Source organism: Protopterus annectens, chromosome 2.part0, assembly GCF_019279795.1.
Source record: "Protopterus annectens isolate FY-2018-M chromosome 2.part0, PAN1.0, whole genome shotgun sequence".
NCBI classification, from domain to species: Eukaryota; Metazoa; Chordata; order Ceratodontiformes; family Protopteridae; genus Protopterus; species Protopterus annectens.
The window spans coordinates 484,733,600-484,747,660 of record NC_056728.1 but is presented as its reverse complement, the minus strand read 5'-3'; the positions used below and the strand labels follow the sequence as shown (position 1 = coordinate 484,747,660).

General features: G+C 36.4%; 1 protein-coding gene across 2 annotated transcripts in view; it reads right to left on the bottom strand.

Moving 5' to 3' along the window:
* The window catches only part of NTRK2 (neurotrophic receptor tyrosine kinase 2), a 1,124,811-nt gene that overhangs the window by 818,347 nt on the left and 292,403 nt on the right, over positions 1–14,061 (bottom strand). For both annotated transcript variants that reach the window (XM_044060895.1, XM_044060896.1), the window contains exon 8: positions 12,093–12,386. In XM_044060895.1, coding sequence (XP_043916830.1) covers positions 12,093–12,386 — 294 coding nt within the window. The remainder of the gene's footprint in view (positions 1–12,092; positions 12,387–14,061) is intronic.

Here is a 14,061-nt window from a genome sequence, read left to right as displayed (position 1 = left end):
ATCACATATAAGTCCTGTTGCCAACGATGAAGTTTTCCCAATTAGAACTAGCTCAACCAATCATAGCGCTATAAGCCAATAGCAAGACATCCTATCAAAAATAATAGAAGGAGACGCACCCTTCCTAGGATTGAATCAGTACCATGCTTTAAAGTGCCTCATCTTTAGAATAGGTTTTAATGGCACTACACCATTCAATCCAGGTTCACGATCAGCTCGCAGGTTAATGATCCAATTTATCTCTGCAACATATATATATATATATATATATATATATATATATATGTGTGTGTGTGTGTGCAGTGCATTATGCTGAATGTGTACTTTGTTGATTTTTTTTTTAGTTTGTCTAATATTGAATTCACAGTATTTTCAAAGTACAGTTTGTTGACTGTATCAGTGTTGAATAGATGTGCTTTCAGAGTAGTGTGAAATGCCAGTTAAGGTAAGTAAGCGTGCTTACTTTCTGAGTGTGTGGTGTTATGCAGTTTGGCTGTAGTCATGGAAGTCGCTGACAGTACTGTTGTTAATGTGTGTTGGTAGCGAGTTCAGTTTGTATGGAGCTATCTCCTGTATTAGATTTGGTGCAGCCATATAGTTGGTATACTTAAGTCTAGGTATGTAGGGGCTTGTTCCCTTCATGGGGTGTCGGGGGCATTATCATTCATGCACAAAACAATATTTGGGGTATTTGTTGGTTCAGCACAATTTAGAATGACAGTGCTTTGTACAATTATTATTTTTTGTTTTTTGTTTTTTAGATATCTTGAAATTCCAAAGCTATGTTTTATATGTCTGCCATAATCAAATATATGATTGTAACAACAAAAAACTGATAGAAAGTAATAAATAGTACATGGCAACAAGAGATAAAAGCAAAACACTTGGTACAGTCGTTCAGCTATGGAAATACAAATGCTCAGATCAGGTGCCGACAGATAAATAATTATAGATGTTAACAGTCCCAAATACAACTCAAGATTGTGGATCGCAAAAGTAAAACATTACCTCTAAAAGAATAAAAATACAATATTGTTTCTAATAGAAACTGTATTATAGAAAATATAATGCTATTATGTAGCATAAATATATAAATGTGCTGGAGCTTTGCTCCCCAAGCCTCCTCTGAAAAAGGGATTTGCCCAGTTGGACTTTCCCAGTCAACAAAGACAAATAAAAAAATCGAAGTAAGACAAATAAAAGCAAGCATTTTACCAGTGGTCTTTATTTTACATCAATAAATGTCTCTGTTACCATTCTCTAGTGTTGCCATCTCTCCATGCGAGTTTCAGGATTAGAACTGAATGCTCTAGTCTAAGTTAATCTTCCCGTCACACAGGTATACTCCAATTTTCAACAGCTTCTGCCATATTGCTGTTAGCCTGGCCTCAAAAAAGGCACAGATGCACTACTGAAATAAGTAGATTATCTTGTCTGCAGGTGTTTCTTATTAAATAGATCAGTCCTTATTCCTTCACTAACCTACAGATTCAGTCTATTTCTCCAGCAGACATTACATCCATTTCTCAAAATAACACTGACCTAACAGCTTTAAACTGTACCTCTTTCCCATCTTTCCCAGGGTTTGCAGTGGTGGAATAATTGTGTTGCATTACAGAGGAGTCCCTTTCCAGTATGAACTGACTAGCTTTAAGCCTCTTGAAAAGTATGTGAGCCCTTGACAGACCAGCCCCATTGTGATATTTAACACTGGAATGGTGCTGTATACATGAATGGGATAGTTAGAATGCCAGAGCCCACCTTGAAAGCTTAATGTTTTTCTTATTTTTGTTGGTACAAGTCAATGCAGTAAGGGTGATTTATAACCAAGGTGAATTCTCTGCCTAGTAAATAGTAACATGAGGATTTCAAAGCCCATTTAATACTTAATAAGTTTTTTTGTCATGGGAATATCTGCAGTCTGTCTTGGTTAGCTTTCTGGTAAATACCCAACCAGGTGTCCCTCACTCTCCACCCTGTGGCTCACAGCTACCACTATCTCCACCTCTGAAACAGATTTACAGATGATAAATGACCTGGAGAAGTAAGGTAGCATTAGAAGTTGTTTGGAAGATAAATTTTGTTTAATTTTTGTCCTCCTAACCCATTTTGTAAACAAACGTGCAATGAAAACAAACTGGGGGAATAAACTTTCTATAAAAATTCTCAAAACCCAAAAGACCCTTAATTATCCCTTTGTTTTGGGAACTCATTTTTCCTTTACAGCTTCTACTTTTTCCTTTTGGGGCTAATTTTTCTCCTCTTGATAGTAATGGTAAACACAGCTTGATTTAAGGAAGTAAATATTGTGGGAAGAAATAGCCAGGGAATTCTTATGGCTAGGCTTGTATAGGCACTAGGACCGATAGCCTAGTACCAACCTATGAACCTATGAATCCAATGTAGCTTGATCTTTGGGAAGACGTGAATCCTAGCACTTTCAGTGAATGAATGCATCATCCAAATAGGCTGCTGCATAGCGATGTTGAGATCTCAGTAAATGATCTACTGCCCCTTGGAACATATCTAGGGCCCTGTGGAGGCCAAAGAGGATGATGGTGTCTTGAAACAACCTGTCAGCCGTCTAAAATGTAGTTTTCTCCTTATCCTCATTAGTTAAGGAGATTTGCAAATATCTCTTAATAAGATCTATTATTTTTAGAAAATAGCATTCCCTAACCACTTTATCAGCTCATTTACCTGGAGCATTGGAAGGGTGGCTGGCAAACTTGGTGATATAGTTAAGTCTCTGAAAATCATTACAAAATTAGATGGCGTCGTTTGGTTTTGAGTCCAGTATAAGAAGGTTCCAGGCACTGCTTGACTTTTGCATTAATCTCTGATGTTAGTATTACAGCAGGTTGTTACCTGAGTGTAAGTTAGCTGAATTAGATGGTATCTGATGTAAGTTACCTCCACCACAAAGTGATGCAATTAATACTTGCTGAGCACATATGATGGACGTGGTACATAAAGCCAAGCCGAGTGACCTGCACATTAGGTTGTAAAGACTGTAGACGCTAACTGCTAAGTATAATTTATATTACTTGAACAAGGAGATTGCTTGGTGTTTGAAAGAGATACTACAGGCCAGGAGTTTTGTAGTTTGTTGTTAACTCAGTTAAGTGTAGGCTCTGCCATGGTATATGCTACATGCTATTAGTACCCCAGGGGGCAGAGCTGTGAAACAGATTTGTGGGATATTTTTTGGGAGAGTGAGAAAATAAACCTTCTAAAAATTCAAAAAACAAAAAACAAACTGGTGAAAAAACCACCCTTGCAGGCCCAGAACCTTTAAACTCCTGGATTCAGATAGATGTGTGCAAAGTTCTTTATAATCCACAGGTTATGTTGTAAACAAGAACGCCAATAAACGAAAAAAACAAATTGAAATTTTATTAAGCTTAAAAACAAGCTTTTCGTCGGCGCTCTGCACCAACTTCCTCAGAAAAACAAACTGCACCACACATTTGTCTCACTATAAATACATCACTACTCCACTCAAATGCGCCCCCTAGTGGCTCCCCTTTAAAAAGCACATAATTACACTTTGAAAATTTTTAACTAAGAAGCGGCCAAAATGTTCAACAATTTGATATCTACTACTCATACCTGCCATCAATGCTGGTAAACTTACAATGCTCCAAATATTGAATTTTAAAGCCGCCATAAATACATATAAATACAAATGATCAAATGTGTCAATAGCCACAAGAAAAATTATGATGTATTTTAAAAATAAGTATAAAAGTGGAAAGAAAATTCCCACAAGTGTTAATATAAACATTAATATAAACAATAAATAGTGAACACAGAAGTGAAATAAAAAATGGTAAAACCCAAGAATATGTTCCCAGATAGCATTAAGTCACTCCAGGGGGCTTCACCTCACTAGGCTTCTCAGTTTGAGAAAGCAACTGATGGAAAGCATACTGTTAAGTCCAGGTAAATTGTAAGCTTCCAACTTAAGTTGCTACATCAACTCCTTGCATTCAAGTCTTAAAGAATCGGGTCCCCCCATAAACTCTTGGTTTAGCTGACCTTCCCCTTCCTGATGGCATATAAGTGCTCGTATACTCATTCCTGTAGTTTCCTATTAGTCTTGCCAATGTAAACACCTGGGATGACCGAACACTGGGCTAAATATACCACCGGATTACTGGCACAATTGAATCTTCCTTGTATGAGATATTTCTTATCCCTGATGGAAAAAGCTGAACTTGCTTTAATGTATCTGCAGTACCTGCACATGTTACATTTGAACATCCCAGATCTGGGGGAGGCACCAGCAACTTTGGACTCCAGGATGTTTTTGATGTTAAGGCCCCTCCTGAAAGTAACCTTAGGGGCGATAATAGTCCAAATGCTCCTATTGACTCGGTGGTTAATAAGCTCCAATTTTTCTTTATAATGGACACAATGTCCATTGCATCCAAGTTGAATGAAATTACAAAAGAACAATTGAAAGTATCAGACTCACTGGTGAGGCGAGGTAAACATAAAGACCCATCCTCCATATTCCCCAAAATGGGGCGGAAGTGGCCATTGGCCCTCTTCCCCTGCACTTCCAAACTCAATTCTGCGACAAAATCGGCGGGGTACCCTCTGCTGACGAACATGCCAAAGATGAACTTGCACTCCTCGTGAAATTTCTTGTCTTCTGATGTCATACGGGCTGCTCGAACAAATTGGCCTTTCACGATAGCTCTCTTTTGGTGTAATGGGTGTTCGCTGTCAAAATGTAGATAAGAATTCGAGAAAGTCGGCTTCCGATGTATGCTGGCCACAAAGTGATTTAAGCTCTTATCTTTCTCTAGTTCCACGTCCAAGTAACTAATCTTGTCAATGGCAAACTCAGATGTGAATTTCAAAACTTCTGTGGAGCTGTTAAAAAACAACACCAAGAGTTTATGGGGGGACCCGATTCTTTAAGACTTGAATTGAATGCAAGGAGTTGATGTGGCAACTTAAGTTGGAAGCTTACCATTTACCTGGACTTAACAGTATGCTTTCCATCAGTTGCTTTCTCAAATTGAGATGCCTAGTGAGGTGAAGCCCCCTGGAGTGACTTAATGCCATCTGGGAACATATTCTTGGGTTTTACCATTTTTTATTTCACTTCTGTGTTCACTATTTATTGTTTATATTAATGTTTATATTAACACTTGTGGGGATTTTCTTTCCACTTTTATACTTATTTTTAAAATACATCATAATTTTTCTTGTGGCTATTGACACATTTGATCATTTGTATTTATATGTATTTATGGTGGCTTTAAAATTCAATATTTGGAGCATCATAAGTTTACCAGCATTGATGGCAGGTATGAGTAGTAGATACCAAATTGTTGAACATTTTGGCCGCTTCTTAGTTAAAAATTTTCAAAGTGTAATTATGTGCTTTTTAAAGGGCAGCCACTAGGGGGCGCATTTGAGTGGAGTAGTGATGTATTTATAGTGAGAGAAATGTGTGGTGCAGTTTCTTTTTCTGAGGAAGTTGGTGCAGAGCGCCGACGAAAAGCTTGTTTTTAAGCTTAATAAAATTTCAATTTGGTTTTTTCGTTTATTGGCGTTCTTGTTTACAACATAACCTGTGGATTATAAAGAACTTTGCACACATCTATCTGAATCCAGGAGTGTAAAGGCGCTGGGCCTGCAAGGGTGGTTTTTTTCACCAGAGTGAGAAAATACACATCACCAGGGAGCATGTTTTGTGTAACTGGAAATGTGCTTTGATGTTAGTGTTCTATTGAGTGCAGAGGCTTATGTTTTGAAAGTAAGAAGTACATGTCTTTCCTCTCAGTTCTCTTCCATGTCTGCTGGTAGCTCTACCTTTAAATAGTGGAAGCAGCAGGATCATCATACATTTGATACATGGAAGTCGGTAGTTGTACACCACATAAATGTGTCAAGGACTCATTCTGGGAGAAAGACATTAGGGAAAATGCAGTACCCATACATAGATTGTAAAACACGATTCTAAAACTCTTTAATGGGGTGCTGGTTAACTATTAAAATAGACATATATGCTTATGCAGCAGTATTTTGTCCAAATTGGGAAGACTGTGCTGTATGTTTAGAGCTATACAAATTCTACTTGTGCCAAGCTGTTACAGATCAAAGCACTTACATAAAATGGAGTATAGAATGTCTTAAGTGCCCACACAGATAAAAATCAAGGAATAGGTTTTTTTAATGAACATTTTTTTCTTTTTGTCAGATACTCTTGATTAACTAATTTGGAATGGATTTGGATACCAAAAGCTGCTGACTGTAACCTAAAGCCCAGCTGTATGAGGTCAGGTCTTGTGTACTTCTTCAATCAAGGAGACAGAAATACAGTGCTAGGCAAATGGAAGGAGAACTAATGCAGCACAAATGTTGATTAAAGAGCTAACAGCTATTCAGATGAAAGACAGGGGCAGTAATTTGTGACTGAACTGCAAATACTTAAGGGAGTGTGAATTAGAAATACAAATCCAATCTGTCATCGGCATATTTTAACAATATGATACTAGCATTTCTCTTTGGATAGTTTATCAGTTTTACAGTGTTACAGGCAAAAATGCATCAGACTTTGATGGAAAAATATTGTCTAAATAGTTAAAAGGCATGTTAGCTCCATTAAAGTAAATAATGATTGTTTCTGTTATATGTGTGTGTGTGTGTGTGTGTGTGTGTGTGTGTGTGTGTGTGTGTGTGTGTGTGTGTGTGTATATGTATATATATATATATATATATATATATATATATATATATATGCATATATATATGGGTCTACTATGGTTTATTGAAAACTCACTTGACTGAAAATGAAATTAGTAGGACCACTTCACTGAAAGCTCACTTCACTGAAAACTCATTTTTTTGAAACTCATTTCATTGAAAGTTATAAATGGCCTTTTCCCCACTGTAGTGCGACCCTGGAGTTAGTATATAAAGTAAGGGGGGTGGGGGTCACATCCCCCCACATTGGGGGGTGTGGAGGGCATAGCCCCCCACATATTATAAACATTTTAAACTATACACAGTGATACTTACAAGTGCAATAAATAACTGTTTCCAAAAGAGAATATATAACCAAGATATGTAGGGGGGATTCGCCCCCAACCCCCCCCTTACTTTATATACTAGCGCCAAGGTCGCACTACAGTGGGGAAAAGATCATTTATAACTTTCAACGAAATGAGTTTCAGTCAAGTGCATTTTCAGGAAGTGAGTTTTCAGTGAAGTGGTCCTAGTAATTTCATTTTCAATCAAGTGAGTTTTCAATCAACCATAGTAGACCCATATATATATATATATATATATATATATATATATATATATATATATATATATATATATATGTAATGCTTTAGCTGTTATGCAGTACATAAAACACATTATATAACTATGGAAGATAATGGTAGATGTGTGGTATATTTTATTTATCTGAGAAGCAGATTAATAAAAGGTGAAACTAACATTCCTAGAAAAGGAAAACAAACAATAAGTGCAGAAAGTTTACAGATATGAGAAAGCAGCATCCACTGTGACTCTAATTCATTTTAGCAAAGGACATTTCTTTAAATGCTGTTTTGAATGAAACAAAGCATTTAAATTTAAATTATAACTAACTGAAATATTTGCTTCTTTTGCAGAGGTAAAGTCACCCATGCCCCTATGCATGCGGGACTGCATATTAAGATTTCAGAACGTATAGATTCACTATCTCTGCTCTAACTGTATAATAGGACTGTGCTGAAAGTATCTGGGTTTAGTACCAACATTTTGTTAAATGTGTCCAGTGATTATTTATTTTATTTTTATTTCAATTTGTAGGTGGGTTGGTCTGTTGTTGCTTTCACCCATGACCCATGTACAGTGTAACAAGATTTATAGTAGATATAGTAATACAATAAAAGCAAATTACATATCAATTTAAGAGAAAACTAACACATTATTATCATGGTACAAAACACAGCAAGCAAGAAAGGAAATACTATACCTTAGGATATTTTATACATAGGAAGAAATGTGTTTAGTTATGTAGAATGTTATTAAACTACAAAGGATTTTGGTGAGGTTCTATCCCATAAGTAATATATTCATGGGTAGTACCTCAGCTGTGTATGTATGTATATATATATATATATATATATATCTATACACACACATCTATATATATATATATATATATATATATATATATATATATATATATATATATATAGCTATTAGAGTGACAGCAGTGTCTCGGTTATATAAAATGCTGTAACTACTCTAATTGCATTTCATTTTGTGACATTGGTGTATCATTACTATGTCTTAACACTGTGTGTCACTGAGCCTAGTTCATGACTGAAAATAGTCTACGGACCTTCCCTCCACCTGCTGTCATGTCTCCTAACTAGAATAAAAGGCACAACCCCTTGAATGAGAAGATTGGAAATGGCTCATCAACTCCATTTCTGCCAGTTGTACTTTTAATATGATTTAATTGAGAATAGCAAGGTAAACATCAGTCTCTGTGTGTTCACTCTTTGGTAATAACTTAATAAGAATCTTCAAGACAGGGATGTGACATAAAAACAAAAATAAAATAGAGTAGAAGCCAAGAATATACAGAAGCTTCCACAATGAGTGGATGAAAGCAAATGCACCAACAACCAGAATCCCCAAACTGTATTCAACAAAACCATCTTGCCAAAAAAAAACTTTTAGGGGGCAAGTCTCCCACCCCAAAACTTATATGTATACTAACTCCACCAACTCGAAGTATGGGAAATACCCCAAAAACGGCATCACTGCCAACACGACCTGCCAACAGTGATTTCCTGTGGAGGAACTCTGATTGTCAGCAAGTTGTAGCTCAGGCAGTCGTAGCTTGAGAATTCAAACTTCGTCCACTAATAGTAGGATAACCTATACAAAAGCCTGTGCACAACTGCCAAAGCATTAAAATGTATACCTGATGTCTTCTATCTGACATTCATTACTGGTTCTCCTTACATATTTCACACATTTTACAGATACAATGATACAAATTCACTGAAGGTGTCAATATATAATCTATGCTGCTCATAGTGTCACCTGACCACATTTTCTCCAATCATTATTAATCAATAATCCACAAAGCCTAGAGTGTCTGTTGATAACTTGTTCCCCAACGGTGTCATGGTCTCCAATATACAAGTCCTAACTTATGAAATTCAGTTTCACTACTTCCACTCAGAATATCAGCACAGTAGACACTAATGATAGTTGCACTGATGGCAGCAAGTCTGTCATTTGTGCTATTAAGTTAAAATTAAGTGACACTTTTTCATTATCCCTGTAAAAAGTTTAGTTGTGTTTAAGTATAAAAATGAAAAAAAGTATAACTAACCATAGCACCACTCTTTTAAAACCTTTGGCTTTGAGTACACATTACACCAAAACACCCTTATTCACAAGGTAAACCAAACATTCTACTTGAATTTAAAAGAAATCAAATATAGTGAACTGCAAAACAAATTAAAACCACACAGTTATTAATTATATGGATGTAATCTGGTGTAGGAGGAGAATCTAACAATCATGGAAAAGAAGTGCTGCCAGAAAACAACCAAAGCACATCAACTGCATATCCAAATGAACAGGTAACTACCATGAGCCCTGTATTTCTAACTGAATGTATTCAGCAGTACTGCAGGGTATAATGAAATAGAGCAGTCAAGAGATCTGATGTGAAGTTATAGACTGTCAGATGAAATTAGTTATGAGTAGGCAATAGAAGGTGGGTTTAAGTAAGATATATAACGCAGAGGGGAGGGTATCTACATGACTGACCTTGGATCACATTCAGTGTCACTAAACATATAACCCGAAAAGTTGATTTTCTCATTACTTCTAATTATTGTTTGCAATGGCACTTACAAGAGATGAGACAACATGACAACATGGAGATATAAGATAATAAGAAAGTCTGTTGATCAGGGACCAAAGTGTGGTTAGTGCCAGGTACAGCTGAAATTTACTCCGAAAAAGAGCAATCTGCATGCAACTGGGTTATCCAGAGGTGGTGCACTCTCCAGTAGGACTGTGGGTCACAAGATGGGAATGGGTCTTATGAATAGTAGTGCTGGTGAAATTAACATGGTAAAGGAAACTATTCAGCTAGTAGGAGGAGAAAACCAAAAATCAGACTATACTGGAGAAGACAAAATCATCACCTTCATCGGTGAGCAGATGCTTAATTTGCAAATTCTGCATACTCTTCTGATGAGGTTTTATCTAAAGATATTGTGTGTTCCTGTATTACCTGCCAGCAGGAGGTAGACAAAATGGGACAGACATCAATTCAAGTAACACCTGAAAAAAGTTCCAGAACTGCACTGATACATTTGAATGGTAAGCAATGAATTAAACAGGGCCTCTCATGAAAACCCAATTAACTGACCTTGGCAGCTTGAATGTCTAATAATCATATTATGGAAATTGTTGTTTTCCCCAAGATGTAATCCAGTGGTACAAATAGTTAAGATGAGGGAAAGACACTTCCTACTCATGAAGGGTGTGCCCAAAGCCACACAAATTAAACTGATTTGCAGTTTATAAGGCAAGTTCATTTTAGCAAATCAGCTGCACAAATATGTCACTCAGCAAGTATAACTTCAATAGCATAATCTGTAAACATGTCAAGAAATGAATACAAATGAACAAAGTTCAATAAAATGATTTGCAAAGGAAAATATGCCATAGTTTCACATTCTGGATATGAAAATGAGGAAGAATTAGTGGATGTGAAACCACAGTGAGCAAATGATTTACAGAAATTGTAAAGTGAATGGTGCATGACAGTGCATATACAGAAAGAACATGTGTAGTTTAATACTGCTGTATGGGGCCTACTGTGCATATACAGAAAGAACATGTGTAGTTTACTACTGCTGTATGGGGCCTGCTGTGCATATACAGAAAGAACATGTGTAGTTTAATACTGCTGTATGGGGCCTACTGTGCATATACAGAAAGAACATGTGTAGTTTAATACTGCTGTATGGGGCCTACTGTGCATATACAGAAAGAACATGCGTAGTTTAATACTGCTGTATGGGGCCTACTGTGCATATACAGAAAGAACATGCGTAGTTTAATACTGCTGTATGGGGCCTACTGTGCATATACAGAAAGAACATGTGTAGTTTAATACTGCTGTATGGGGCCTACTGTACATATACAGAAAGAACATGCGTAGTTTAATACTGCTGTATGGGGCCTGCTATACATATACAGAAAGAACATGTGTAGTTTAATACTGCTGTATGGGGCCTACTGTACATATACAGAAAGAACATGCATAGTTTAATACTGCTGTATGGGGCCTGCTGTGCATATACAGAAAGAACATGTGTAGTTTAATACTGCTGTATGAGGCCTGCTGTGCATATACAAAAAGAACATGTGTAGTTTAATACTGCTGTATGGGGCCTGCTGTCTTCTCCTGTACAGTGCTTCCAAAAGACGGCACTGATTGCAGACTACTGCTGTATCACGCACGCTGTCTTCTCCTGTGCAATGCTTCCAATGGAAGGCACAGAAGGCAGACTCTGCATACTAGGAAGTTATCTCATGCTAATAATCTGTGAATAAACATAAATTCTGCATGCATAAACATAGCTAAAAACTGTTTGTTCTCCACTCTTCTATACTCTTGTATTGTATATAGTACTTGCATATGTTTTATGAGTCTTGTAACAGAATGCATACAGCATGCTGACAATGACTGTATTCCACTTGGAACTGTCACACAATGCATAAGCAAAATATGTTCATTTAACAAACTCAGTTGCTGAATTCATTATCAAATGGTGCAACAATATCATTACATCACTGAATTCCCACACCTCAGAACTCAAAGATAAGACTTTGTAAAAGCTTGGATGTGAATATTTCACTAAAAAATAGTAATGCACTACACTTTGAAAAAATATGAACTTCTTATTACAGTCACCATTAAAATAAACAAAACTATTTTTTTCTGTCAATAAAATGCCAAATAACCATTGATGTAGTATATTCTACAATACTGATCCAGGTAACTCAGATTCTAAAAGTGTTATACATACCTGGGGCTCCCATAAAATGAACCATGACTTGGCGTTCATCTGTTCCATATTCATTCTGAGCATGCAGTCTGTACAATCCATTGTTAACATGAGTGGGGTTATCCAACTGAAGACAGCCGTGATGTTCACTTTGGTTAACCTCATGAATTTGAGTCCATATGTAATCTGTCTCATTTAAGATTGCTCCTTCATGAAACCACTGGAGAGCTGGAGGTGGATTACCCCTTACACTGAATGGAATGCACCAGTGATGGTCTGGGATTCCCTTCTCCAAAAATGTGATCTGTGGCTTGACTGAAAAAAAATCAAAAAAGAATAATCAGAAGGATTCTAAAATATTTGTCTTTCTCTCTCTCCCCCTCTCTCTCTTATTTTATTTGTTTTCTAACAATTATTATCATGTGTACAACCAAATACCATTTTACCATTTTGCCAGATGTATAATGCAATGCTGACACACATATTACACACAAATACATGTCATTCTTTTGTGATAAGCCTAGAAATTAAGACAAAAGTTAGAAAATGCAGAAAACAATGTCAACCATACTATATTTCTAGAAAGCTCCACCATCTCTAAGAAATGTTGCTCTTTCCCAACCTAGCCAAACAGTACATGGTCATGCAATAAAATAAAACATTATGTAGAGCAACACAGTGATATTATTGTAATAGTATATCCATCACTGTCTTCCTCACCAAAAAAACATGATAGGAGTAGTTTGGGGAGATAATATTATGAGTATTATAGTTTTCATTTGTAATGCTTCTTTGGCTTCTTGAATGGCCATGTTAAGAATAAGGGGAGAGGGGTCACATCAGGCAGTTAGAGATAATATGTAGTAGGAGGGTTCAGGTCTGTGGACTGCAATGCTGAAATGTAGGGTTGTGATACTAGCATTTCATTTCTTTATTCAGTTTGAAAAACATTGAACCCTATATATTCTAAAAGCAACTATTCAAATCATTATGGCCAGAATAGTTTTGTCAGCTTGAAATGATACTTTACATATACAACAACATATTAAAAGCATGTAGCAGTACTAATCAGTGAAGAAGTAATGCAAAATTGTATTCTAAACCTAAGAACAGTTTATCTGACTGTGACAGTATGTTTTATTCTGTGTCTGGATTTCTCAATTGTTAATAACTTGCATATATTTGTTTTATCTATCACATAGGGATTTTTTTCCATAATTTATTTCTGGTCCATGTCTCTCAACATGACCATTGGACCTTATTCTCTCTTATTGCAAGCGCCAGCATCAGAATATGGAGATGGAAACCTGTAAGGTGCATTATTCAGTGACCGTACTGGGAGAGGTTACGGGGCATTTGTAATTCTCCTACAACCCTTATGCTGTTGGTTGTCAAGTGTGACACAATATGTCATGCTGTGTTTCTGTGCACATGTGCTTTTCCACATATTAACAATCCACAGATGGAATGGAGCACCCTTAGCTAGTGTAGGATAACATTGGTGACCTTTGTTAGCAACATTCTCCGGCGTCTGAGCTACAAATCAAGCTGACATCATAAGTGTCACAGTCAGAGGTCCACCATACAGCTAACAACCACAAGAGTTACATTGGTATCTAAAATATACATTAAAAATACAAGGGTACAGCCATCAGTCCTAGACTTTAAACTATACTAAAATAAAGAGTTTTGTAATGCTGTTGTGCAAATTTTAGCATTGTGTAGTGGTTTATAATGAAACATCCAGATATTAACATTTCAAACAGTGTAATGGCAAGTTATAATTGTCAGTGACTTTGTTTGCCCAGCTCAGTTTGAACTTCCGCTAATAATGGTTCTGATATTCAAACTGGATTCCATACCTATGCTTCATATTGTGTTAATGAACGCAACATAACACAAACATGTTTTATACAGTATAGGATAGCTCCTGTCTCAGACTGTATACTACACAAAAAGACAAACTCCAGTAGGATTAAATATCTATAAA